Consider the following 27,426-nt stretch of genomic DNA (forward strand, 5'->3'; position numbering starts at 1 on the left):
ATGACCAGGATGTGCTTCACCGTAATTCAGATGGAGGAAAGAGGAGGGCATGGAGGGCTTATAGCTGAAGACATTGGTCATGAGTTTATAACTGATGAGTAGATGACGGTTCATTTTACTATTCCACTTTTGTGTGGTTAGAATTCTCCATGATAAAATGTTTTAACAACGCCTCCAAAAATGGGCCTCATGCAGAATTTGCTGCCACATGGGAGAAGGTTCACGATGCACTGATAAACTCCATATATGAAGTACATAAATCTCTGATTAATGTGCACTCCAGTTGTGGGGCTAATTTCAGCGTCACCCTCAAGGATGCCTGCCTGCCCTCCAAACTAAGGCAGGGCCCCAGGACATCTCTCCTGGATCCCATAGCTTCCCTCACAGCATGTACCAAAGCCATATTTTACCCTCATTTGCCAACTTCATTAGAGAGGCAGTAAAACTGCTTACGAGAAGGGGTGTGCTCACAAGTGTCAGGAAAAGATCCCTTTGTGGCAATTGTATTCAACCCTTTCAAGGACTGACATAGCTATCACGGCACAACTGTGGGTGGGGAAGGGCCTCCCACATTACTTTGTTAGCTCTTGCATAGTTTGAACTTTTTTTTTCATCCAGCTTACATCACTTTTAAAAACTTACTGGGTTTTTTAAACTAATTTATAAAAAGTTGAAAGAGGAGGTGCTCTCATCCCAGGAGATGCCCTACCGGCTTTCAAAGTCTCACACATGCCCACCCACAGCGTTGGTTAGACGTTAAGTAATAGAGGCCTTCTTCCACCAGGCAAGATGTGTGTCCTGATTTCACACGAAAAGAAAAGCCAAGTGTGCAGGCCAAGACTACTCTTGAGGGCATACTATCACAGCTTGTTAGCCCCTCCTTCCCAGCCAGGGGCATGGTGGGGGACCCAGGATAGTAGGGTTGGGGGTGGAGGAGGCCTCTGCCCCATGAGGTCATTTCTACTTTCTAGCCCTTGGCTGTTTAAGTGAAAATGATGAGCTGAGAAACCACATGCAATAAACAAGAAGGAGCAGCCAACAAAATCTCTTAAAATCTCAGAAATGTTCAATAAACATTTGCAGAACGAGAAAATAAATAACAACGAAAAGGAGCCAGCAGCTCTCTTTTTCCCCTCATGTTAGTCAGGTTCAGGGTGTATGTGTCTCCAGACAAGTCACATGTCTTGAAGGCAGGCCAGTCCCAGCAGCTGTGCACTTCACCCTCCCCCAACGAGTCCCCCACACCCTCACTGGACAGCTCCTGCCCTCAGAGAGCCCTTCAGGCCTCAATCACTTCTCAATCCTGGCTCCCTTCCCAGACCAGCTGCCCAGAGTCCTGGTTCCTCTCCTCAGCTCACAGGAGCCGCTTCACCAGCTGGCCAGAGCATCCACACCAGCCATGCCATCGAGCGCCAACAGCTGGGAACTTGGGCTCATCCCCAGAAAGGTCTGGTGGGCTTGGTGGCCAACAGGAAAACCCAGGGCTTCCAGGGGCTTTTGGCGGAGGTGGCTCGATCCCAGCCCTGGCTGCCAGACAGACAATGCCAGCCTGTCCACTCGACAGAAAAACACACGCTGGCTGCCTGCCCTGGGGTGTTTCCAGAAGAGAAATTTAATCTAATTTACATACTTCTAGGTACATCGATAACCAAAATGTGGCCACTGAAAAAAGTTAAAAGGTCAATCAGCTCCCGGTTTCTAGCTGGCCCAGGACTGCAAAATAAAAAGATCCACGTTCCTTATTCTCTACACAAAATGCGGTTTTAAAAAAGTGGAAAGGTCTAGGGAGCTATACATAGAAAGCAACAGTGAAAAGAGGGAGGGGAGTGAGGGTGGGGAAGGAGAGTCCCACCCCCACCCCCTCCCAGGCCCTGGAGCCCCCAAGGCTCTGGGGGCCTTGACATGGCAGGAGGCAGCTGTCAGCTCTGAGCTCTTCCCAGCTGGGAAGGCCCCTCTTGTGGGGGTGGCCAACAAGGATTTCCGTGGCATTGTGGGCTCAGTGGGGGGGCTCCCAGGCCCCAGCAGCGGGCCACAGAGGGAGTGTGGCTTCCCCTGAGCAAGCACCGTGGCATGATGTGGTTGTCGTTCGACCCGGGAACTGGAGGGCTGGGGCAGATTCCCGGGTCTCACGAGGTACGTTGAGTGCGTGCGTGCATGCGTGCGTGCGTGTGTGTGTGTGAGAGGATATTCATAGGGGCAAGAGGGAACCAGGACAGGGGTCCTTGGGGTCTTTGCAAGTGGCCACGGATGGCAAACATAGCCTGCCTGGCTGTTAGACGTGGGAGAACGCTGGCCTTCCTCCCTTGTGAACAGAATGGCTGCCACCAGAGACCTGGCCGCTGCCCCTGCTGAACTGGGTGGGCAGGTGGGTGTGGGCTGAAGGAAGATGCCCTGTGTGTGGCCCCAGAGTCCTCAGGCTGGGGGAAGCATGGCTAGCTGGCTTCCAGTGCCCCGGATGTAGTGTGCCCGGCTCCTGAAAGGTGCCGGTTTGAGGTTTTGGCTTGCTCCTTTGGAAACGGAAAAGAAAGAGGGAGGAGAGGGAGGAGGAGACTGCGGAGGAAGAGGAGATAGAGGTGGCACGAGAGGGGATCTGGAATGCTTTTGTGTTAGGGCGCCTCTGCTGCCGCTGTCTGTGCCTGTGGGGCCTGGGGCTCCTCGGGCGGAGGGTCCGCTTTGGAGAAATTCATCTCCAGGATGTGCCGCTGTAAGTGCCGCACCCACTCCTCCTGGATGGAGAGGGGCCCCTGGAATTCCACTTCACAGAACCTGTAGGGGGGAAACAGAGAGAAGGAGAAGTGGCCACTGCAGTGAGGAGAGGTGGAAGCATAGCCCTGGCCACACCCTGAGCATCAGGCACACCTACTGCTACTCAGAGTCAACAAAGTAAGCCCAGGATTTGACAGAAGGGGGACCCAGAAGCTAGATGTTCTCCCATGTACAGCTACCTCTACCCACCATGGGGTCACGGTAGGGTCCCCTGGAGACCCCTGTCTCTATGCTCAGGGCAGTCTGCTGGCTCAGGGACTGGGTATGGGCCATCCAGCTTCCCAAGCACCTTTGCCAGCTGACTGAAGCATGTGCTCTGAAATGGGAGAGGACATAGAGAAGCAGATCCGACCCCACCAGGCCCCAGGAGAGAATGATGGGAGCCAGGGAAAGGGGGTTGGGCACTAACTCCTACCCATCCAACTCACTAGCTCCTCATCCTCTCGGCCCCAAGGGAGGCCTCACAGCATAGGGGCCCAGAACCCAAGCTCATGGCTCCGAGACTTAGGTTCCAATCCTACCTCTGACTTGGCCTGTGTGGCCTGAGGCAGGCACATCACATCTCAGACTCTGTTTCCTGGCCTCTGATGTACACATGGACTTTGGTAAGAATGAACTGAGACCTATTTTTTTCTTAATCCGGCAAATACTTGCCAAGTGCTTACCATGCGCCAGGCACAGTTCGAATGCTTTATACTCAACTCTTTTAATCCTCATAACAAATCTATTAGGTAGGTCTGTTATCAACCCCGTTTTATAGGTGGGAATATTGAGGCACGCAGCAGGAAATCCTTGCTCATGGTCACTAAGCTGGGGTCAGAGCTGGCAACTGAACTCAGGTCTTGTTGACTATAAAGCTCAAGGTCTCAGCCTGATGCTCTGTGGTGCTGCTGTCTGTGAGGAGTCCTTAACCTGGGTCCAGCCACAGCCCAGGGCAGTCCTTGAGGCTACATCTCCTGCCTCCACCAGCCCAAGTCCTGTTCAGAGGCTCTGGAGGGCCAAGCCCCGGGCGGGTAGTCTCTCTCCCTCCCTCCCCTGCGGGCTGCATACCTGCACTTGAGGGTGTAGATGTTGCCAACGAACTTGACGAGTGATGTCTGGGGGGGCCGGGGCACCAGGGAGGGGACTGGCCGGACCCGGGGCGGAGGCTGCCGCACCTCCTCCAGCTTCTGGTGCAGGTCATTGGCCTCCTCACCACCCCGGGCCGCAGAGGAATCTGGAGGGCGGGCTTGTCGGCGCTCAAATTCTGAGGCGGGGAAAGGTGGGGAGAGGGACAGGAGATGAGCCAGAGGGCAAGTCCCCTGAGGAAGTTCCTGCCTTCAGCGAGCAAGGGGCAAATGCTGTGGGGAATTTTAAGTCAGGACAACAGATGACTGGACACCTCCTGGACCTCGGGACAGGTGGGATGAAGGATGGATGACTGAACGGGAGGGCAAACTGGGAAAGCGACTTAAGGGCAGATGCACAGCAGAGAACCCAGGGGGCATCCAGGGGAACCCCAGTAGGTGGCAGCACATGACCCTCCTCCACCAGCACTCACTGTTGATGTTCTGCCGTTGGTGCTCCTCAGCCTTCATAGTGCCTGGCGGGCTGGCTGCCAGAGGCCGCTCACCACTGTCAGCTGCCCGGCCAGCCTCGAGCCCTGGCTCACACCCGGCACTGCGGCCCACCACGGCCAGGCCCCCGGGTGCCAGCCCCAGGGGCGGCCGCTTGTCGCCATCGCGGCCATGGCCGGCACTGCGAAACTTCTTGGTGAAGGGACGGCCGCCCTGGATGTAGCTGCGGTAGGCGCCCACCTTCTGGGGCCGGTGCTTGATCCACTCACTCAGTGTCTCGATGGGTGAGCCGTTCACACACCACTCGGTCACGCCGAACTGCCGCAGGTGCGCCCGTGCATGACTGGCCAGGGCCTTGCGGTTTTCGAAGTAAAGGCCACACAGCTCGCAGCAGGCCTCAGTGGCTGCAGGCAGAGGGGGTGCTGCTGAGCCCCAGCCCAAAGGGAGCAAGGGTACCCAGAAGGCGCTGCCCAGGTCGGGAGCCAGTCCCGCCTCCCACTGGGGCCTTGACCCCCACTGGGGATAAGTGTGTGCACGGCATTGCCCAGCCCTACAGGCCCTGGCAGATGCCCTCCCAGGACCCTGCCAACCACTGCTTACAGGAGTGGGAGGTCTTCTCATGGAGGGTCTTTGCCTTGAAGGGCAGTTCAGTCTGGATGTAGGTCTTGGCCTTAACCTCTGCTGGGAGGAGGCGGTCCTCCTGCAGGGGCCGCTTGGCTGCCACTGAGCCCAGGTAGCTGGTGGCTGAAGGCTTGGCACCAGTGATGGGTGCCAGGCTGAGCTCGCGGGGAACCTGGGCTGGCCCAGCTCCTGGTTTGCCTGGCCGGCCAGCCATTGGCGCCAGCGGCAAAGGGGCCTGCATGGGCCCAGGGGCCACCGTGAGGGGCCCGTCCTCAGCCAAGGCAGGGGCCAGGTCTCCGGCCGGCGGCTCCTTCTTGATGAGGCATGGTTTGGATTTCTTCTTGAGGATCTCCCGCAGCGTGTCGATGGGTGAGCCGTTGACAGACCACTCGGTCACACCCATCTGCCGCAGGTGCGAGCGTGCATGGCTCGACAGGCCCTTTCGGTTCTCGAAGAACTCGCCACAGAACTCACAGCGGATGTCACGTACTGGCTCTGCCCGGGACGCTGCAGGGGGTCGGGGCAGGGGGAGGAGAAGGAGGTGGTGGCTGTTGGCAGGAAGCCTCCAAGCTCAAGGTCAGTGTTAAGTGCCCTACTGTCCCATCCATGCAGCCCCAGACCTGAATGACCCGCTCCTTCATCTGCCTCCAGAGGCCCTTGTGTACATCATCCAGCCCTTCTGCTTGTTCTGTAACCTCAAATTCTAGCTGCCTTCATGATGACTCCCTATGACATTGTGAAGTATCAAGGAACAAGCACTCCCTAGATCCTGGGCTCAGACGCAAGCTTGGCTGTGACCCCCTGTGCGATGCTGGGCAAGCCACTTGCCCTGAGTCTCAGTTTCCTCCTCTGCAAAATGGAGATGGAAACCACCTCCCTGTGTTACTGGGGCGGTGGGACCCTAAAGCGGGAGCAATTCAAAGCACGTGGTATAAAGCAGACGTGAAATGCATGTGAGCACTAAGGCAGAGGCCTGGGCCATCCTCACCTGCTTGGCACACAGCAGCTAAGTGACAGTTTGAGAGGGAAGTGCACTTGCTTGTTATAATAGGGATGTTACAGCTACTGCATACAGAGCTTTAAGCGTTAAAGCTAAGTGCTTTACACCACTTAAAAAAACCCTGTTACAGAGTTGGGACCATGCTGATCTCCATCTTCCAAAAGAGGCAACTGCCCAAGGTCATATACTGCTAGACTCTGGAGCAGCCGAGACCTTAACTTGAACTCCAAATGTCAAGCACTTAGTGACCAGGAATATGAGAAAGACACCCATTTCCAATACTCATATACTCTTGCCCATGGCAGACATCACCAATTGATCCCTAGGAATCTGGATGGTAGCCACTACCAATGGATTAAAGATGGTACAGAGATAAAATCTTTTTGCCATTGCCTAATGACACAATTCTGCCGCCCTCACAGGAATGAAGAATAATCAAGAAGCAGCTCAGTTGGGGGTCTGCATAGCAGGAACACACAGCTAGCCCCTTGTCCTTTGGACCTGTGTACTTCCCTTCCATTGCAACCCTGGGTGTTCTGGGTATCCCCGAGGGAAGTGTGGGGGAAGACTGTTCTCCCTGTCCTGCCCCAGGGTCACACTTACACAGGTTCAAGGGGGTCATGTCTTCCCGAGGTGCCACCCAGGGACCCTCGGATGGGTGCGGCTCCCCATGAAGGGCCCCCGGCAGCATCTCCCGCTTGATCTCCACCCGCATTTGTTCAGGCTTCAGCTTCTTGGGCAGGGAGGGTGAGGAGAGGCCTGGGAACATCTTCCGGGCCGTGGGAGGAGAAGAGGCAGTCGGTGAGTGGCCCAGGGGGCTGCCTGGTGGCGGTGGCAACTTCTTGGCCAGGGGTGAGAGATGAAGGTCCGCGGGGCTGCGGGCTTCCAGTGAGCTGCCAGGACCTCCGCTGCCCACCACCTTGGCCAGGGCTTTTGGGCTAGGCCCTGACGGGTTGGGGTGTCCACCAGGCCGGGACTGGGTCCGTCTCTTGAGGATCTCCCGCAGCGTGTCGATGGGTGAGCCGTTGACGTACCACTCGGTCACGCCCATCTGCCGCAGGTGCGAGCGTGCATGGCTCGACAGGCCCTTTCGGTTCTCGAAGAACTCGCCACAGAACTCGCAGCGGATGTCACGTGCCGGCTCTGGGCCTGAAGCTGCAGCAGGAGAAAGGGGCAGTTAGCACCGTGGGCACTGTTAGCACAGTCACCTGTGGGTCTCCTGGTCGGCTGGGCGTGGACAGCAGCACGTCCAGGGGCTGGGGTGGTGGTGGAGGGCAAGTGCAAGTGAGGGAACTGAGGAGCAGGGCGGGGGGGCCAGACACCCGGCAGGAGCACAGGGAGGCTCTAGAGAGCACATGGGCCCTTGGTCCTGGCAGAAAAGGACAGAACCAAGACTCGACGGCTCTGCGGGTCCTAACGAGGATGGGGGCAGGAAGTGGTAGCCCTGCCATCCAGACCAGGGGCAACCATGGGCACCTTCCACACCAAAAGGCAGCACCCCACCCTTGGCCTTCATTCTCAGGGAAAGTCTCAGTCATGGAGGTCAAAGGCCAAGAGAGAAGGCCTAGCAGCCGACTGCCGACAAGATCTCTGGGCAGAACCGGTCCACTGCTAAGGGCCCCTGTCCACTCCCTGCCCCAGCAGGGAGGGAGTAGGGATGGGGCTGTGACCCCCACCCTGGGAGGGGCTCCAGGGCCCGCAGGGAGGAGGGGGCGGCTGAAGCGAGAACCTACAGAGGTTGAGAGGAGACGGCTCCACATCAGAGGCCCAGAAAATGCCAGCGGCTGCGGCGGCTGAGAGGTCCTGCTTCCCCCAGGGGCTGGCCATACCCTCGGCCTTCAGCTTGGCCTTCGTGGCCGGCGGTGGGGGGGGGAGCAAGGAGAGGGCCGCAGAGGCGGGAGGAGGCCGCCCCAGCAGGGCCAGGGTGCCACGCCCGGGTGGGAGGCGGATCTGGACGCCGTCCCTCCTGATGAGCCCGTGGAGCACGTCTATGGGGGATCCCTTGGCGTCCGGGTCGCTGACGCCCAGGTGGCGCAGGTGGGCGCGGGCGTGGCTGGACAGGCCCTTGCGGGTCTCAAACCAGGCACCGCACAGCTGGCAGTCCAGCTCTCTGCCCCCGTCACTATCTAAAGCTGCGGAGACAAAACACAGGGGGGTTCACGGCCGCCACCTTGGCCGGCCCTGGGGGACTGAGGCGGGAGGGCCTGGTGTGATTCTCGGCTGCCCAGGCTGCTGGAGGTCCAAGACTCGTGCCACAGATTTAAGAGGTTTTGGGAAGCAGAAAGTCCTGTTCTGTGCCTAGCCCTCTGGCATCAAGGTGAGTGTAGAGAGCGTAAGGATGTGCAGTACAGAGGCAGTGGCCAAATTCCAATGGCACAGTCTGATGCTTCCAAGCTTTCTTCCCAGGGACCTCAGCTATGGAGCTGTGCAGGGTGTGGGGCGGGTCCAAAGCAGGGGCCCACAGGCTGCTGGGCATCATACAGCCAAGGGCACACCTGCTCAGAACGCTGCTCCTGGAAGCACAGCAGACAGTGGAAGCAGCTTCATCGGAATGTGAGGTGCAACTGGGGTGCCCTGTTGGGCAGGGTGTCAGACCCTAGGCTCACCCCCAGACTCTCATGACCACAAATGTGTGGGAAGGCCTAACTTCCTAAGGGATGCCCTTGTTAAACCTGCTCACGCCTGGGAGTTTCTTTGCCATGCCCACAGGCAGCCCAGGAGGCACAGCTCCATCCCTGGGCACAGAGGCACCTCTGCAAAGGACACCAGGAGCAGGAGGATGTGAAGGCAGGGCCAACCATGGGACCTCCTGTCAGGTGGACCACTTGTCTACCTGCAGGACCCAAGGTGCCCCACGGGAGCCCTGGTTACCTTCACTGCCCCAACCCTCAGGCCCAGAGAAAGCCAAAAGCTGCCCCTAAGTGGTGAGGATGACCCTGGCAGACTCAGTAGCCACAGCCAGGCTTCCAGGGGTTAGAAAATCGAAGTGAAATGGGAGACAGATAATATGCAGCATGGCTGGCCCAACAGGAGACGCAGCACCTTGATTAACACACTCTGGCCCAGTCGACTCAGGACACAGGCGCTGCAGTCCCCATTGCCCCCACCCTAAGCCCTGCAGCCCAACCTGAGGCCCTGCCCCTCCCAGCGCCAGGACCTCCCTCGGCTCCCAGGACCCGCACTCACTGAGGTTCAGGGGCCCCTCGTCCTCAGACTGGGGCCACTGTGCCTTTGGGGAGGCCGGCCGGGGGCTCAGGGACAGCTGGGGGCTCTTGTCCTCAGGATTCTTGGGGGTAGGGGAGCCCGCCAGGGCCAGTGATGCCTTCTTGAGCAGTGGGGAGCTGGGCGGGTGGGCCAGGCCCTTGGCCGAGAAGCCGGGAGGTGACTTGATGGCCTTGTTGACAGCAGGGGCATCGAGGGGCTTGGCCAGGGCGAGCAGGCCGGGTCGTGGGGCTCCAGCAACCATTTCCTTCGGCGAGCTGGACTTCTTAGTCAGGCCCGGGGGCAGCCCAAGGGGTGTGTCGGGCAGGCCCTTCTGCTTCACGAGCTCGTAGAGGAGGTCGATGGGGGCACCGCTGCTCTCCGACTCAGCCACCCCAAGCTGCCGCAGGTGGGAGCGCGCGTGGCTGGACAGGCCCTTGCGTGTCTCAAAGCAGGCACCACAGACCTCGCAGGTGGTCAGGCTCTGGGCTGGAAGGTGAGATGGAGGCCAGGAGAGCTAGCTGTGAGGCTGCACAATCTCTGTTCTCCCACTTCTCCTCCCCTTGGGGCCCCACTCACCCAGGCTCTTGCAAGTGTTTTGCTTCTGTCAACACCTCCCACCCTTAAAATGACCCTAATGAGGCAGGAATTAGCCTGTTCAGTTTGCAAATAAGGAAACTGAGTCTCAGAGAGGGGAAGCGTTGTGCCCAAAGGCACACAGCAGGAGCTGAGCGCTTCTGTGGTTCAGCCAGTGGAACGCCTTTCGGATCTCTAACGTACCAGGGTGCCCTGGCAGCAGGTTTTCACACAGATGCTGACCTGCCAGACGAAAGCTAAGGCCTAGCCACCATCTGCAGCTTAATTCATGCCCCAAACGCTAGGCTGGAGGCCTCAGCCGTGGTCTCTGTGGTGCCCTGCCTGCACCCTCTTCTGCAGAGCCCTTATCCCTGCCTATCTGCTTCTCTGCCTCCCTGCTCCCCAACTTCAGTGACTCCCAAGGACAAGAGCCAGGTCTGTTTTGCATCTCTCACATCCCTAGGGTCCAGCACAGTGCCTGTCATTACTCAATAATGACCTGAGAATCAATGGACAAACAAGGCAGTTTCATGCAGAAGATCACATAGCTATCAGCAATCAAAGTCAGCAAATGAACTGGGTCTGGGTGTGAGCTCTGGATGAACATGCCCACTGCTTCTCCGGATGCCCCTCCCTTGACCAGGGCTCAAGGCCATGCATGCCCGTGACAGCAAAAGCTCAAGAGAGAAGATAGCTGGGTGTCTCCTTGGTGCCATGAGAGGCCAGAGAGAAAGCTGTGGCCAACCTGGGGCCCCACATTAACTCCCGGGCCCCACATTAACTACCAGGCCCAAGAGCTCCCTGTGAGTGTGACCAGCCTGGCCGGCACCCTTGCCTCCTGCGCCACTCACCCTTAAGGTCTGGCAGCTCCTGCTTACTGCCATGAGGAACCTCTGCAGCCACTTTGCTGCTCAGCCGATTGGCCACCTGCTCCAGGGGCCCAGGGACAGGCAGGCTCTTCTTGGGGAGCAGGGGGGAGCCCAAGTCCATGGCCACCATTGCGTTTTCCTCAGAACCCAAGCCTGTGAGGTTGGGAAGACAGGCTCAGCCCAGGCAAGGTGTGGGCTGTCTACCCCTGTAAGGACTGAGGGCCAGGGGTACATTGGTGGTGGTGGTGGGAGCCTTCTTCCTCATCTTTGGTGCCTGCTCTCACTTTGGAATGCAGCTCACCCCATGAAAGCTGAGGCTCCGTCCATAACCCCGAGCACCAATATGACGCAGGGATGTCAAGGCTGCCAACTGACAGCAGAGACTAGGAATGGCTTCCACCTACCAGAACACGGACAGGTCAGGGGACGCAGTGCTAGTCTGAGCCAAGACTCCCACCTTAGCAGATCTCAGAGAAAATATCTCTCTGGGCAGAGAGATCTCTCTGGGCTCCTCTCTGTGGAGGGAAGCATCTATCAGTCTTGGGGGCGGGTAGGTGGCAGTCAGAAGGGGAATTCAGTAAGACAAGGCCAGGGTCAGAGGCCAGAGAGGCAATGCAGAGGCAGGGAGCTCAGGACATGAAGAAGGCTCCAGGGAACTTGTGGGGAATCTCCACCAGACAAGACAGCTGGGGCTGGGGTTGCAGAGACAACTGGGGATCCTGGGGTGGTCTTATCACAAGCTAAGCCCTAGGTGGGGTAAGGTAAGAACTAGGATCCTGGACCAGCAGGGGACCTTACTGGGGACAGAGAGAATAGGAATCACAGAACTTTATAGGAAGTCTCTGAGGCATCCATCAGGCCAGGAAGCTTCTCCGGGTGAGGCGTATAGGAGGACAGACAGTCAAAGGTGAGTTTTCAGGGTCTAATTTTGCAGAAAAAGGGACTTGAGAAGCCTCCTGAGCCCCGGGTTTAGCATTCAGAGCATGGAGAGAGCGCTGAGAATGAAGGAACTGTGTGTCAGACGGGACCCTGAAGGTGCTCAGTGTTGTTAATAGGAGGGCAGGCAGGCAGGTCCCTGACTCAGTTTGACTCCTACAGAGGCAAGGAGACGTAGGTGGTCGGGGGATGCACCGGGGCACGGGACGCCGAGGACTTTGTCAAAGCCTCCGGGTGGAGTGGGCGCGTCTGTCAGATGGGGCAGGGCCCTTGTCAAGGCTGAAGTGACTTGGAGTGGGTTTCCGCGCGGGAGGTACAGGGACTGTGTTAAGAGACGATCCAGAGGCTCCAAAGGGTTCAGGGGGCATCTGTCAGATGGGGTGAGGGTTCCGCGAAGTGACGGCAGAGAGTGTTTCTGAAGCCCGGGACCCTGCGAGCCGCGACGGGAGGCCCGGGGTCCCCGCGACTGGAGGGCCTGGGGGGAGGGGAAGTCCCGGAGACTGGATGGCGGGCGTCGGGGCGGCGGCGGCGGCGGCGGCGGCAGGGGGCGAGCGGGGCGCCAACTCTGCCCTCCCCGCACCCTCCCCGGCGCGGGCTCTTACCCGGCGCGGGCGCGGGCCCGGGCCCCGGCTCCGGCTCGGCCTTGGGCCCGTCCCGCGGCGGCAGCGGCGGCGGCGGGGGTGGGGGCGGCGGCGGCGGCGGCGGCGGCGCGGGGAGAGCCGCGGGGCCCGGGCTCTGGGGGCCCAGCGGGGGCGCCCCCGCGGGCGCGCGCTCCCGGGCGCCCCCCGCGCGCGGCCCCGCCGCCGCCTTGCTCTCCGCTTTTGTCACTCGGCACTGGGCGGTGGAGGCGGCCATCTTGGCTCCGGCGCACGCGGAGCGGCCGCCCCAGGCGGGAGCAGCCGAGCGCCGAGCGCCGCCGCCGCGGAGTCCGCTCCGCTCCGCCCCGTCCCTAGGGGCGCGCCCAGGGCGGCCGGCCGAGCGTCGAGCACAGCGAACGAAACCCTTGTCCCCGCCAGGCTGGAGGGGAGCTTGCGGACACACGCACGCATTGCTACGAGCGGCTGCCAACTGCTGCCCCAGCCCAGGTCTCGGCGGACCGGGACACTCTTTCCCCACCCCGGACATCCCTAAAACTACTATAGGAATCCTCCGGCCACACGCATCCGCCTGAACAGCATCCAGGCTCCTAGAGCCCGACGGGCGGAGCTAGGACCTGCCCCGGGACCCTGTTCCATTCCCTTCCTTGCAAGTCTCCCCTCTGGCTCGGGAATCCTGGAAGACACCTGATCCCCAACTAGGAGGATCCCCCCGACACCATCCTGGTGTCCAACTGTCCCCCGACGGCGCTGTCCGGCAATCCTGCGGAACTCCCCACAAGAACGGCACCACATTTCAAGCACAACCCGCTTCTCCCTCCCTAAAACTAAACGGATTGCCCCCAGCTGTTATTTGACAGCTGGGTGGAGCCAGCATCTGACCGTTGCCCCGCCCCCAAACTGGCCACGGCTCCCTACCGCCAGCTTAGGGAGGCATGGGAGAGGCTTCTAAGGATAGCCACTTTGCAGGGTCGGTGCCCAGACCGAGCCCTAATCCTGGACATCTTTCCTCAGGCAAGGTTTCCGGGATCTTCTCAACCACTCCTTAATGCCCTCACCCCCAGCGTGTTCACTGAAAGACTGATCATAGCTTCCCCCCATGTACAGGGCCAGTGCAGTACCAGGCTGACTCCTACGTCTTACTGACTTGGCCAGTTCCCTCAGCACTAACTAGGGGCTGGTACATTGGTCTTCTGGTGGAAACAGCTTAGCCAGAGCTGAACCTGGCTGCTGGATGCAGGCTGCCATTCTTGGGGTGCCTGGCCCAGGTGCCGGGTAAAGGGCGTAAGCTTGACATTCAGGCCTCTGCTGGAGTGACAGAGAAAGAAGGGGGCAGTGCTGGAGACTACAGACTGCTTCCTGTGCTCCCCAGCCATCTTCAGAGCAAGCTGCACCTCCTAGCCACCACTGAAACACCACAAACCTAGCCAGGTATGTGAGCTGAATGCCTAGGGGATAGCCTTCACAAAGGCAAGAAGCCTGAGGTCACATCCCCACTCTGCCTCTCCCCGAAGTGTGACCTCAACCAACAACTATCCTCTCTGTCCACTATCCACCATCAAATCTCCTCCTTCTCCAAAGAGGAGAGGGGGCTTTGATAGCCCCCCTCTTCCCTTTGCAGACCCTCAAGTGCCCTTCACTGGTAAGGAGGCTTGTGGATGGGTCCAGCAAAGCCCAGAGTACAGAACTAGGTAGGACCCTGGAAACTCCAGGTAGGAGAAACAGAGATGAAAGCCTCAGCCCCAGGCAGCCCCTGGACAATTCCCTTGTTCAGGCACCTTCTCCATTCCTCAGAGCCCACCGTCTCTTCACTGCTGAGTTTTCTGCTTTGAGGTTCAATAAAGTCTCCCACAAAGTCAGGCTTTGTAAGGCTGGGTCCTTCACCTTTCCACTGCCTCCACGGTGTCCAGCCCCAGGCTCCTTCACCAAAATATTACTTCTGGATTTCCCAAGCCATCCTACACTGGAGAGACCACCGAACATGGTGTGCATAAGTCTAGCTCTGCTGCTTTGTGGCTGTGGCAAAGCAGAGGACCCCCAGTTTCCTCATCCATAAAACAGGAACACAACAATCCTCAGCTCCACAGAATTGTTTTCAGGTGTGAGATGAAACCCTGATACACAGCAAGCACTCATTTACGGGAGGGGTTATCAATGCTGCGGGACACAGTAGGCACCATTGAAAATCTAGAATGTAGACTCCTGATCCGCACTGTCCAACTGGATCACCATTAACCTTGTACTAGCTGCATTTCAAGTGCTCAGAAGCCATATGTGGCCACTGGTGACCCTGTAGAACAGTACTGTTGTCTAGAGAGATTTCCATCGTCTCAGAAAGTTCCACCAGACAGTGCCGTGCTAGATAAAAGATATCATTAACAGAAAGGATTCTGGAGCCTACGCTTCCTGGGCTTTCAAATCCCAGCTCCACATGCTTTCAGCTGTATGACCTCAGGCATGTTAATTGAACTCTCTGGGCCTCAGTTTCCAAATCTGTAAAATGGGGATAATAACACCTGCCTTTAAAGGATTGTTGTGAGAAAAAAAAAAAAAAAAGAAGGATTGTTGTGAGGATGTAAATGAGTCCACATTTGTGAAGTGCTTAGGACAGGATCTGGCTCCTAGTAAAGAGCTCAATAAGCCTATGTTAAAATCACTGTCAGGCAGGGCAGGCAGGAACTGGATCTAGAAGGAGCCCTGGCCCAGCCCCTGAGTAAAACAGCAATGACCCCTAAGTGGCAGGACAGTTGTTGACCTACTTTGTAAAGTGACTTGAAACACTTCCAGGAAAGCAGAGTGGCTGCCCCCTCCCACTCCTCCATCCCTCCGGGCCCCTGGGAAGGGTCAGGGCTCTGGCCCTACCTGCCCCTTCTCCCCTTACCATCTCCGTAGGCTGGCCCAGGGTCCTCAGCCCAGGTGGGTGGGAAGGGCACTGTAAGAGGTAAGCGGGGCCGGCGGGAGGTCAGGAAGCCACTAGGCGGCACCCCAGGTTCACGACACAGGGGGCTGGGGGGCCGCTCAGCAGCTGAGGTGGCCAGCAGCTCTTGCAGGATGTTGATGGGTGAGACAGTGAGCTCCCAGTTGGTGATACCAAAGTCACGCAGGTGGGCCCGGGCGTGGCTGGAGAGGCCGGCACGAGTGTCAAAGCCGGCCCCGCAGAAGTCACAGCGCATCAGGCTGAAGGTGCTTGGGTCGAAGTTAGCCACTGCAGAGAGAGAGAGGACATGGACTGCCTGGCTGGGGGTGGGGGTGGGGACAGCCCCAGCTTTCCCCGTTCCCGGGGCTGCTCATCCTCAGCGGATCACACAGTGCCGTTCCTCACCCTGGATGCCTCCCTCGTCCTTTGCTGTTCATGCTCCTGCCTGTATAGCTCACTCCAAGAAGTCTTCTCTTCTTGACCTTCCATTTTCTCCCCTTGCATAGCTCAAAGCATCAGGGACCCCACCTTCAGAAATACTTCTCCAGGGTGGATTTGCAATCATTTGGGTCAGTTTGGGTATTTGATTAATACCCTCTTTCGTCTAGAGCTCCTATCTATACACCCCAGTGTTATAAATTACATCTTTGCTGAATGAAGAAATGGACAAATGGATGGGACACCTTCCTCTGGGAGTCTGCTTGGATCCCCCAGGCAGAGTCAGGGAGCTTCTCTTGGCTTCCCCAAACTCCTGGTTCCCCGAGCTTCCCCCATCACAGCCCTGGTCACTTAACATTGTAACTGCCTGGTTTTGTGGCTGTCTGTCCCCTGCCCCTTCCCCACAGTGCCCATACACACACACTCTCAAACACCATACCAGCACCTCCCCACGTAGGCTCCATGTCTGCCAGCATCAGAACCACCCAGGGCACTGGTGTTGGAGACAGACCCCTGAAATCAGAACCTTGGTGCCTGGGAATCTGCATACACCACAGGCAGCCCAAGGGGTTCTAAAGTCAGCCAGGGTCCCACCACTCCTGTTACTGGGCTGTGCACTCCAGGAGGGCAGGGACTGCTGTTCCGTTCACTGTTGTGTTCCCAAGTGCCCAGAACAGAGGGGACCTAACTCAATAAATATTTGTTGAATGAAGGAATCAATGAAATTCCGTGCCTGGGGCTGACTTCCCTGCCCATACTCCTTCTTCCAGCTGTTGGAAGGGCCAGGGCATTGGGGTGTCCCCGCACCTCCTCCAATGTGGTGACCTTTGCCTCAGCTCCCAGGTCTTCTGAGAGGGGAGGCCCTGACTTCACCCTGCTTGGCACTACGGGAGGATTTAGAGTGAGGGTTGGTTGGTTCAGAACTCAGCTGCCCAGCTGTGCATCTCCCAGGTGTTGGAGGGAGGTGGGTGCCGGAGTGAAGCTGCCCTACCTTTTTTCTTCTTCTTCTGGAAGGAGAACCTGCGCTCGATAGCCTTCACCTCCTCGGCGGAGATGAAATGCCGCACGTTGTAGCTGACGCCCACGCGGTTCAGGTGGCCCCGAACGTGGTTGGCCAAGCCGATGCCATTGTGGAAGCGATCTGGGCAGTAGGGGCATTTCCGCTCCTCATGCTTCAGTGCCTCTGCTGGGTCCCCATCCAGGAATGTGTCCAGCCCCAGAGGGCCACCCAGTGGTGTGTCCAGGAGCAGGAAGTCCAGGGGGTGGCCACCCCCCAGCCCCAGCTCCTCAGGCTGCAGCCTCGGGGGGGCCCTGGCTGCCGCAGCCATGACTTGCGGCCCGAGCTTCGCCACCAGAACGACCGGCACCATCCCACAGAGTTGCTGCTGCTGTGCCCCTGAGGCTTCAGCTGTCTGCAGGGCTTCTCGGAATGTCCGCTTGAGCTCCAGGGCTGACTGCGGGATGAGGCCGGGGGTGGCTGACGATGCAAAGACCCCATTTTCGGGGGAAAAGTCCATTTCCGAGGCCAGCAGTATGTCCTCCTCCTCGTCCTCTTCGCTCCAAGGGTGACTCTGGTCCCCCAGTTGGGCTGAGAGCCCCTGTGGGTGGACAGCACTCTTGCTTCTACTGGCCTGTAAGGAGTAGGGGGCAGATGCTAGTGACGAGGGAAAGGCTGGCCTTCCCTGAGGCCTCTGGCTCGAGCCATGTGGGAGTGGCTTTAACAGTGGGCAATCCCTCATGCCCAGCTGCTGGCAGCCAGGGCCAAAGGACAGGCTGGGGTCGTATCCAGCAGGGTTCCCCTGCCACATGGGGGCCAAGAGCGGCTCAGCTTTGCCAAAGTAGTCAGTGGCATCAGAGAATCGGGCATAAGCATCCTGGCTGGTGCCGGGCCGGCTGGCAGGGTCCTCCTCAAAAGCCTCACCATCCTCCTCCCAGTTGGCATGCACAAGCCTCACGTGCTCCCTGAGCAGGCTCTCGCTGGGCGCGGGGAAGCCACAGAAAACGCAGGCACTGAGGCCCAAGGAATCTCCGTAGGGTTGATAGGTGAGGGAGGTGGCATCGGGGCTTGGGCTGCCAGCCCTGCTGCCGCCCCCGAAGGGCTCCTTTGCAGCCTGGCCTTGTGGCTCACGCATGTGCAGCTTGGCATGCTGCACAAAGGCCTTGGAGGAATTGGTGCCAAAGACGCACTTGGGGCACTGCAGCCGTGCCTCCCGGCCCTCGTCGCCTGGGACCTGCTTCAGCTTCTGGATCTCCTCGATAATCTTCTCCCGGGAGGCCTGGTGCAGCTGCCGGTGCTGCTCAAGGGCGCCAGGGTCAGCGAAGGCCCAGCCACACTCGCCACAGGCCAGGGGGGCCAACTCGGCGGGGGGCTCTTGGCCCGGGGCTCGGCGGTGCTGGCTCATGTGCTCCAGAAGGTGCTCCTTCTGCTTGAAGTAGATGCTGCACTCGATGCACGGGAACACGGCTGGCTCGTCGTCCTCATCCTCGTCTGGGCTGGCCACCCCCTCGGCCACTTCCTCCAGCAGTTCACACAGATAGGGCCTCGTCCGGACGGGGGCGAGCAGTGGCTGCAGCCGCTCCACAGATGCCTCTGAGTTCACCGTCCAGGTCTGTGTGGCCACCTCTGAGGCCGACCTGGGCAGGCTCCACTCGGACGGCTGGGCCAGGCCCTCCAGGTCTGCCAGGTGTTCTCCGGTGCCCACCACTGGCGCATCCAACGTCTTAGTGGTATCTTCTACCGGCACGAGCACCGTCCGGAAGGAGGTGAGGGGTGGCAGCTGGGGCGGCAGGTCCAGGTGCAGCGCTGCATCCTGGAGTGGGGCCTGTTCTTCTGGGTCTTTGAGCCAGTCGAACCTGGGGCGGCCCCGGGGGACCTTCTCCAAGAGCTTTGATTCACCCTGATGGTACAAGAACCTTCTAGAGCCCTCGAGCTCAGCGTGGGGCTTCACGGTTCTTATAATGACCGAGTCCTCGAACCTCCGCTCAGATGGGATGCCCTCCCCGGCCTCCTGAACCATGGGGTGCTCCCAGGGCCCCCGGCCATCGGGGGGGCCAGGGAAGTGGCCCAGGGGATGGGGTGGTGGGGAGCCCGGCTGGAAGTCCAGGCTGCCTCCATCCCAGCAGCTGCAAGGAAGTGCCAATGGGGACAGGTTAGCTGTGGGCCTCAGTTTCCCTTCCTTGGGCAAGGGAGGGGGTCCCAGGCAGTCTGAGACAGGCTCCAGAGACCCAGCCTGAGGGCTGCCTCAGAGGGGCTTGCGTGTTGGGGTGCGGGTCGGGAGGTAGAGGGAGTACATGTGGACCCTTCCAGGGCCGTTGGGTCAAACGCTGGATTTAGCTCCCAGGGAACACCTGTGTATGTAGCCCAGCCCCGCTGCATGTGGTGGGGGGGGGGGAGTGTGCAGAGACCACAGCGGGGATCACAAGTAGTGTCCCCAAGTCTGGTGGCACAGTCAACTCTCATCCGTCCCCTGGGAGGGTCCAAGGCTCCGACCTATGCTTCAGGCTGCTTTTTTGTCTTGGTCCTCCCCAAATCGGGGTGATCTAGTTTGTTTAGCCTCATCTTTCCAGCAAATTTGGTGAAACTCTGCAGCATAAACAACTCAAGCAAATTTACCTTCCTCCCTGCATCTCCCCTCCTAGAAGGGCAGAGTCAGGAGAGGTGCAAAGTCCCTGCTCAGCCTGTGGCCCCAGTGACCCTGACCTCCTTTGGAGGAGAGGGGAGGTAAGGCAACCTCACTGAGCCTCAGTTTTCCAATCCTAAAAATGGGGATGAGTCCCAAGAACCAGGAGCTTCTGTGCCCTTATGCAATGACTAAGGGAACCTTCTCATACCCATAATCAAAGAAAACCTAACACACTGCAGGTGCTTATTCAAATGGGGACCTTGACCCCATGAAGTGTAGGGTGAGGATGACACAACTCAAGGCTGGGAAACGCTTCACTTGGCCTGCTGCCTGATTCCCAGTAAGCCCATGACCACTGTGGGTTCTTATTATGACTGTTCCTGATCAATCCCCCTCATTTTCAAGATCTTGCCTCCACAAGGGGCTGTGGATCACACCCACGGAACAGATGCGGAAACAGGTTCCACTGAGAGGCTGAGCAGAAATCACAGGGTTACCTCTCTAAGCCCCATCAGTGACATGCAATGTTAATGGGACCATTCCCCCCAGGGTTATGGCAAAGACTCAGTGGGTAAACCTGCGCTGAGGGCCTAGTACGCAGCAAGCGCTAAATAACTGAGAGCTATTATTAATCCCAATGTGGATGTTATTACATATTAGCACCCCCAAGCCATTTAATAAAAGGCTGCTGCCATCAGCATTGCTGTCAATTCCTGCTCCTACCCAACGTCCCTTGGGTCCTCGAGGTGAGGTTGTGAGATGTATCTTAGGGACTCCATTTACCGATGAGGAAACTGAGACTCAGAGAAGCCGAACATTATTCTAAGGATCACCTGGCAGAGACAGGACTCCAAGGGTCCAACCTCCAGGCTCCTGGCCCACTGGCCCTGCTCTTGGCAGGGATAATGAGAGTTGACTGTCTGTGTTAATCCCAATCCTCCCTCCACCCCCTACAAATGCCCAGGGGCTTGCCTGCAGGGAGCCACCTCCTCCTGCCTGGCCTCCAGATTCCCTCCTATCCCCTTCTCACTCTTGGGGGCTTCTCTCAGGCCTAGGCATGTCCTGCTTGCCCCCCTGCCCTCCCTGAGGTCAGGGCCAGCGTGGCACTCACCAGCTGCTGATCCGATGGGTGGCGGAGGTGGCACGGGGGAGGGCTTCGCTGAGGCCAGGATGGGGCTGCCCGTCTGCAACAGAGAGGGGAGACCCTGAGGGGCTGGGGTCCCCCTGGCTGGGGCCCTTCACAGCACCCCAGCTCTGGAAGCCCTGCCGGGCACCTCGGAAGGGCCCGACCGGCTCCCCACTCCTCTCCCCTGAGAGGCCTTTGGCCTCTGTACTCCTGAGCCTTGAAAGGGGTTTCTTTGGAGGAGTCCCCTTTGCTTTCCTAGGGGACCACCAGGGCTTGCTGCCTTCAACCCTTCTCTCTTTGCCCCCATCTGGCAGCCAGGGTGATTTTTGTTTAAGTCACACCCTGGTAAAATCTCACCTGGCTTCTCATCATACCTACAATAAAAGCCAGATTCCCGACCACCACCTACAAGGCCCTGTGAGGTCAGACCTCTGCAGGTCTTTCCAGCCTCACCTCCCTCTCCTCCTTACCCCTCACTCACTCTGCCCAGACTCCTCGTGAAGCCTCAAACCCACCTAACTCTTTCTGACCTCAGGGCCTTTGCACCAGCTATTCCCTCTGCCTGGAGAGCCCTTCCCTGGCCACCTGCTAAACTGAGCCCCTACGATTTTCTCTCTCATTACCTGTTTTTTTTTTTTTTTTCTTAGCACTCTCTGAAATTGCCTGTGTCCCCTGCTAGCACATAAGCTGCCCCACCCCCACCCCAGGGCCTCATTCACTGCAGCACCTCAGTGCCCGGCACACGGCAGGTGCTCAACCAATACTCGCCAGATGAAGAGTGAGGAGCCCTCTAGTCTGAGCTGCAGAGGGCCCGTCCCTGCCTCCTGCCTCCCAGAACCCCTTCCAGGCCTACATGGTAGAATCACATGCCCTCCTAGGAACCCTCACACAGATAGAGCCAACTCTCCATTATCCGCCTGTGGAGCCAATGCCTGGAGCGACCACAGGAATCCTGGCCTGTGCCTCCTCTGCCTGCCGCACCCGCCTGCCGCAGGCGAGCATGCCAATCGGGGCACAGGCCAATTGCGTGGGCCAAGGTTAACACACTGGGGGAACTTGTGCCCCATCCAGAGCCCAACAGATGCGATTGCTGGATTAGCTTCAATTTGAGGATGGTCCAGAAAGAGGGCTAGTGCCGGGGTTTGTACTTTTTCAAATCCCCTACTGTCCAATTTGCCCAGGAAATTGAGAGCTGACTGTCAGAGGCCAAAAAATTAAGAGCTGTTGAGGGTAGAGGGTAGGGGTCAGCAAGTTGTGACACTGCCAGGGGTCTTTCTGCTGAGTCTGAGAGAAGGGTTGTGACTGTCATGTGGCCTCTGGAAGGTGAAGGTGGTGATGGGGATACAGAAATTTGCATCATCTAGAACAGTTTCTCAACCTTGGTGCTACTCACATTTGGGGCCAAGTCATTCTCTGTGGTGGGGGGCACGCTGTGTATTGTAGGATGTTCAGTAGCATCCCTGGCCTCACCCCCAGATGCCAGTAGCCACCTCCCGCCCTGACCCTTGGCCCTGCAGTCATGACAACCAAAAATGTCCTCAGACATTGCCAAAGTGTCCCTTGGGGCAGAATCGCCTCCATTTGAGAAGCTCTGGGGTAGACTGATGGGGAGCAGGGCCAGGTCGGAGTGTGCTCGGATGAAAGGGCTGGTGTCAGGGTGGGAGGATGGAGTGGGTGGAGCGTTGCAGAGGGTGGGAGGATTGGGAAATCAAGGCCTGGACCAGCTAAGGGAGTGAGACCCCAAGAAATGGGTCTCTTGAGAACACAAGAATCACAGACATGAGTTCTCAGGAGAGGGCAACCATTTCACAGGCAACGAGCCCCAGCACAGGCTAGAGGTGCAAGTCTGAGGGTCCGGGTGTCCTGATTCTGAGATTCTGGGACCCCAAGCTCCTGAGATTCCGAGTGTCCCAGATTCGATGATTCTGCGATTGCCGTTGTCTAAGAATTCCACGAGCCAGGGGGCCGTATTGGCCTCTTTGTTTGAGCGGCTCCAGTGAAGCTCCTATTTTTAGTGGCAGCAACTTTGGAGGAAGCAGACCCAGCAGGGCCCCGTGTCCGAGACACTTGGGGGCTGGGGGCTCATCCAGAGGCCTCCACAGCCGGTGGGGGTCCAGACAAGGCACCTTGGATGCAGCCCCCGGCAGTGGCCATGCCGAGGGGCCCTCATTGGCTCCTGCCATTTGGGGTCCCCGAGGGGCTTTGAAAATGAGAGACTGAAAATGAAGAGCGTGTCCGTGAGCAGCTTGAACCCCAAGCCAGGCAGCTTGGCAGAGTGGCCAAGAATCTAGACATTGGAGTCAGACAGATCCAGTTCCAGCCCAAGAGGGAACCTGAAGGGCATGCCTTTCCCGCTCCAAGCCTGTTTCCTCCTCAATATAATGGGAACAGCTACGGCCCCAGTCTCGAAGGGCCAGTGACCGATGCCAAGGAAGATCACAGAGTAAATGCTCGATCCAGAGAGTCGGCGGTGGAGGGAAGGAAGGGAGATGGGTGTGCCCGGGGCGGGGTTCAGGGCTGGCTGAGACATGTCCCAGGTTGGAAGCTGGAGGCTTGACCGGGAGCCTCAGGCCCACTCACTCCATGCTCTGATTTCCTCCTCAGCCTGGGGCCCCACGAGGGCAGAAATGACGCGTTGTTCATCCCCTAGCCCCCTGGTCCCAATGCCAGGCATGCGCCAGACTCTTCAGCAATCCATGCGGACCATCTCAGCCCCACAAGCTTTGGGTGCACCCAGGAGGCCAACCAGAGAGGCCAGACTGTGGGTGAGGGGCTGCAGGGAGGCTGTAGGAGCTCCAGGCCAACAGCCATAACGGAGGACAGAGAAGGCAGGGGATTCATCCGTGTCTAGGTGGAGTTTGGAGGTAGCCACTCCAGGGGTGCTCTTGAGGGGCTCCAAGGACTAGGTGGGCATGAGGGAGGGCCCAGGCTTCTGCATGGAACAGCAGCCCCAGAGGCTGTTCCTATTAATAGGCATCACAAGACTCCTAGGGCAGGTGCCTGCTTCAGGGAAGGCGGGGTGGAACGGGCTGAGAGGGCAGCGGGGGGAGACACTGTGTCCGACGCCCAGGCCCTCCTCCAGCTTCCAGGCCGCGACCCTACTCCAAGTCAAGCCACCCTTGCCCCATGACCCATGTGCTCAGGGACACCGGTAAGGGTGGACCTCACCCCCCTCAGCAGCCACATTCCCCTCCTCCCCAGGCACATGCACTGGACCCTGGATGATTCCCCAGGGGGAGTGAGGACATACCTACCCACCTACCTACCTTCTTCTCTCCAGACCTGGGACCTCTGCCAGGTACAGCAGAGCGCCCAGTTTCTCAGAACCAGACTCAGAGAGGGCCCCAGGACCCAGAGCCTGTTCCGCAGGGCTCCCACAAAGTCAAAGTCCTGGGCCTGTCTTGGCCAGCCGCATGACCTGGGACACGGTCCTGCCTCTCTTTGGGCCTGAGTTACTAATGGTTTGGAGGAGGGGATTGCTAAGGTTCTCTGAGCAGGGGTCTCACCCCCTCATCCCCTTCAGGTGCCACCAGTCACCTCCACGCCATTGCATGTGTGGAGCCCCCTGCCTAGATGTCTCCTGCCTCTTTGTCTGACTCAATGTTCCTCATCCAGGACTCCTGGGTGTCCCCCAGCTTGGGCTTCGCCCATTGCAACCTCAGTGACTGTGTCCTAGCACCTGGTGGCTGCTCTGTCTGTCTGACCCCAGATGGCAGGGTCCAGTGGGGGCGGGGATGGTGTGTACACTTGGTCGCTGTGCACCAGTGACCCTTAGGAGGTGCTCTGTAAATATCTGAGTGTCATGAGCATTGCCAAGGTGAACTGGGGCAGGTCAAGGATGCCCTGACACAGGGTGGTGGTTAAGGACGAGGGCTGTCAGGTTACTGCCTAGCTGTGGGCCCTTGGGCAACTTACTTGACACCTCAGATGGGGTCTGAGTTTCTCCATCTCTAATATGGGATAATAATAACCGAGGCTACCCCAAAGGGTTTTTTTGAGAATGACATGAGATGATCACATAAAGGGCTTGGTGTGTAGGAAACCCCTGACAGAGTGCTTGGAGATTCCTGGAAACCAAGGCCTTTAGAGCAGGCCAAGGAGATGAAGGGAGGCATGTAGTACATCAGCCTGTACTGCACTCACCACTCTTCACCTACACCAGGCTCCTGCCTGGCCCTTGAACATGCCAGGCTCCTCCTCACCACAGGGCCTTTGCACCTGCTGTTCCCTCTCCCTGGCTTGCCCTTCCCACCATTCATTCCATGCTCCACTCAAATTCTACCCCTTCAGGGAGGCTTTCCCAGGTTCCCCAGGCATGATCCTGGCACTCTGTTTAATACCTTCACAGCACCTGTCACTACCTGCCCGTATGTTATTTTTACAGTTGCTTGTTGTCTGTCTCCCCTACTAGAATGGCAGGTCCCTGAGGGCAGAAACTTTTGCCACTTTTGTTTACAGCTGTATCTCCAGCACCTAGAACAGAGCCTGGCACATAGTAGTTGCTGAGTATTCAATGAAGGAATAACAAATCTTGAGGTGGGGACAGTGTGAGATTCCCTTTTGCTGGGAAACCGAGGCATAAAGGGGTGGCTGTCATCCCTGACTACCCAGTCTCTCCCTAACCACTAGAGGGCATAAGCTGTTTGGGACCAATGGCTCAGGAGCAGGACTCACCAAGACAGTGCAGCAAGAGGGAACTGGGATAGACTGATGGGAATGGGGTATGCCCATAGGGAACAAGTGGGCTCAGGGAGGGGAGCTAGGGGTGCTAAGCTGGGCACCTGGACCCAATTAGTACGCTCAGAGAAGGAAGCCAGGCAGACTTGAGTCAAGTCCCAGCTCCTTGTCACCCACTCGGGGGCCTTGGTCAGGTCATTAGCTCCCAGGACCTCTGTTTTCACAACTGTAAAATGGGAAACTAAGCATAATGCAGAGGCTCTGAACCCAGGCAGAATCAGAATTCCAACTCCGCCCCTGCCGGGCTCGGTGACTTGGCCCTCCCGGAGCCTCGGGGACCTGGCTGGATGCTCCCCCAGGGCCACAGGGCCCACCCTCTTACCGGAAATGCCACCTCTGCCATCCAGAATGTCTCGAGGGCCTTCCTTGGTGACAGGCAAGTAATGGGTGGACTGGAAGATGCAACCTTCCCCCTCAGCAACCTCAGCCCCACCTTCGATGTCCTCCCTCGGCGCTGGGCCAGGCAGTCTCTCGGGGCCTCGAGGACGATCCGGGGCGGCCAGGCCGCCTGCCGGGGGCCCATCCATAGATGCTCTCTGCTTGGCTCCACTCAGCTGCCCGCCTGGCTCAGTGAGGCATTGTAGGTCTGGGGGCAGAGAGACAGGTGCTTAGGGGAGGTAGGAAAGGCACGCAGTCTACCTCAGTTTCTCCTTCCTTGAAGCCCTAGTCCTCACCCTTGCAGCTCAGTGCCTCAGTTTACCTCCCAGCACAGGTGAGCAAGTACATGGTACTGAGGCCCTATCCTCACACATTGTATCCCAAAGGTCCCTAACCTCAGCATGCCTCAGTCTCCCCATCCATGACTCCTCTCTTTACACAGATCCTGCACTGCCTCAGTTTACCCCATTTTACAACATGCACACTCAGCCACCTTGTTTTCTTGCAGCATTAATCCTATCACTTCTAGATGGCTCCCTTCATTCATACACTGCTGCACTTTCCCCAATTGTGCCCTCACTTCCATGCACGTGCATATCCTGTGCGCATGCCTCAGCTCGAATCCCGAATCCCGGCCACTTCTACACTCTGATCCTATACACTGTCTCAAGTCCCCCCCCATCATTACCCCTGCACTTTTCTTGCTTCTGTTGCCTGTATCAGTTACCCCTGCACTTTTCCCACACTCCAATCCTCCTTCCACACACAACCTTAGGATTCTCCAGCATTAACCCCTTCACCCTCACACTCAGCCTCAAGTGACCCCAGCATTAAACCCCCTCGCTTCACCCCAACATTACCCCTCATGCATACCCAGCCTGGGTTCCTTCATCCCACCCTCCCAAGATCTCTTTAGTCTGAGGGCAAAAGGGAAGGATGGGGCTCCTGGTCCAGAAATGAGGACCCTGGGGAGGCTGTGGGGGTGGGGGCTGTCTTCTCCACCTATAAATACCTTCAAGGTAACGGCGGAAAGTGAAGGGCAGGAATGAGGCGCCCTCCCCAGGGAGATGGTGGGAGGCCGAGCCCAGGCAACCGGGGCGGGGCCGGGGCTCCAGGCCTGGCTGCAGGCGCTGCCCTCGGGGGCCTGGAGGCTCCCAGGGGGCCCGTCCGTGGACTGGCCGTTGTGGTGGGGGGTCCCTGCCCAGGCCCCAAGGAAGCACTTGCGGGTGCCCACCGGGTGGGCACTGCCCTCGGGGAACGGGCGGGACCGCAACTTCGGAGCACTTTGGCAGCGTGGGGAGGAGGGCTCCCTCCTGGACACCCCCGGGGGTCGCAGGGGTGGTGGCGGCGCCGCGCCAGCGCACCCCTCGGGGCGCCAGGGTCCGGGAGATGCGCCCTCCGCCCGTGCACCTCGGGGCGGGAGACCCCGCGGGACGCGCCGAGGTAGGGGGGACACCTGCCCCAAGACCCCCGCTCCTCCCCACAACCTGTGCGGCCCCGCCCCCGACAAGGCCCCGCCCCTGCAGGCCCCGCCCCCGCCCCCCGCCCCGGGGGGTCCCGCCTGGCCCTGCCCGGCCCGGGCCTCCCCCTCCCCGTGCCGGCTCCGCCCCGCCCGCGGGCTCCCCAGGCCGGGCCGGGCCTCACCGGGGAGGCGGCGCCGCCGGCTGGGCGCCGGGGCTCGGAGCTCCCTTCTTTGGTGCGGCCGTCGCTGCCGCTACGGTCCTCGCCGCTCCCGGTGCCGGTGTCGCGGCCTCCGCAGCCGCCGCCGCCTCCACCGCTCGGGGGACATTGTCCCTTTAAATCGCTCCCCCCGCCGCCCCGCCCCCCCGGCGCGCCGCCGTGACCTCAGTGCGACAGCCCCGCCGCGCCGCCATGATGGGGAGGTCCGGGGGCACTCCCTCCCCCCCACCCCCGCCTAATCCACCTCGGTGGGGGGGCAGCTAGCAGCCGCGCCGCCATGTTGGGAGTGGCCAGTCGGGTGGCCCTTAAAGGGCCCGCGCGGCCTGAGAGTCCAGGGAGAGGCTCTGTTACCATGACAACATTCTTGTCCTCCTGCCCTCAATGGCACTTCATCACCCCACTGGTT

The 27,426-nt window shown here is 58.9% G+C and overlaps 1 protein-coding gene across 8 annotated transcripts; it reads right to left on the reverse strand.

Moving 5' to 3' along the window:
• Window positions 1-856: 856 nt before the first annotated feature.
• Window positions 857-27,123, reverse strand: WIZ (WIZ zinc finger; the record flags this gene model as incomplete). Of its 8 annotated transcripts, XM_079918850.1 has the most annotated exons (13): window positions 857-2,766; window positions 3,817-4,012; window positions 4,307-4,726; window positions 4,923-5,450; window positions 6,547-7,098; window positions 7,677-8,075; window positions 9,130-9,633; window positions 10,572-10,742; window positions 15,003-15,326; window positions 16,468-18,599; window positions 20,211-20,283; window positions 25,285-25,548; window positions 26,985-27,123. In XM_079918850.1, 12 exons carry the CDS (start codon window positions 25,487-25,489, stop codon window positions 2,607-2,609), a joined length of 5,664 nt encoding a protein of 1,887 aa, XP_079774976.1. In that variant the 3' UTR covers window positions 857-2,606. The 8 variants fall into 8 exon arrangements, with proteins under 8 accessions (XP_079774976.1, XP_079774969.1, XP_079774970.1 ...); XM_079918843.1 differs by lacking the exon at window positions 10,572-10,742; XM_079918844.1 differs by lacking the exons at window positions 7,677-8,075; window positions 10,572-10,742.
• Between the last annotated feature and the right edge of the window lie 303 nt (window positions 27,124-27,426).

Source organism: Stenella coeruleoalba (genome assembly GCF_951394435.1).
Source record: "Stenella coeruleoalba genome assembly, chromosome: 3".
NCBI classification, from domain to species: Eukaryota; Metazoa; Chordata; class Mammalia; order Artiodactyla; family Delphinidae; genus Stenella; species Stenella coeruleoalba.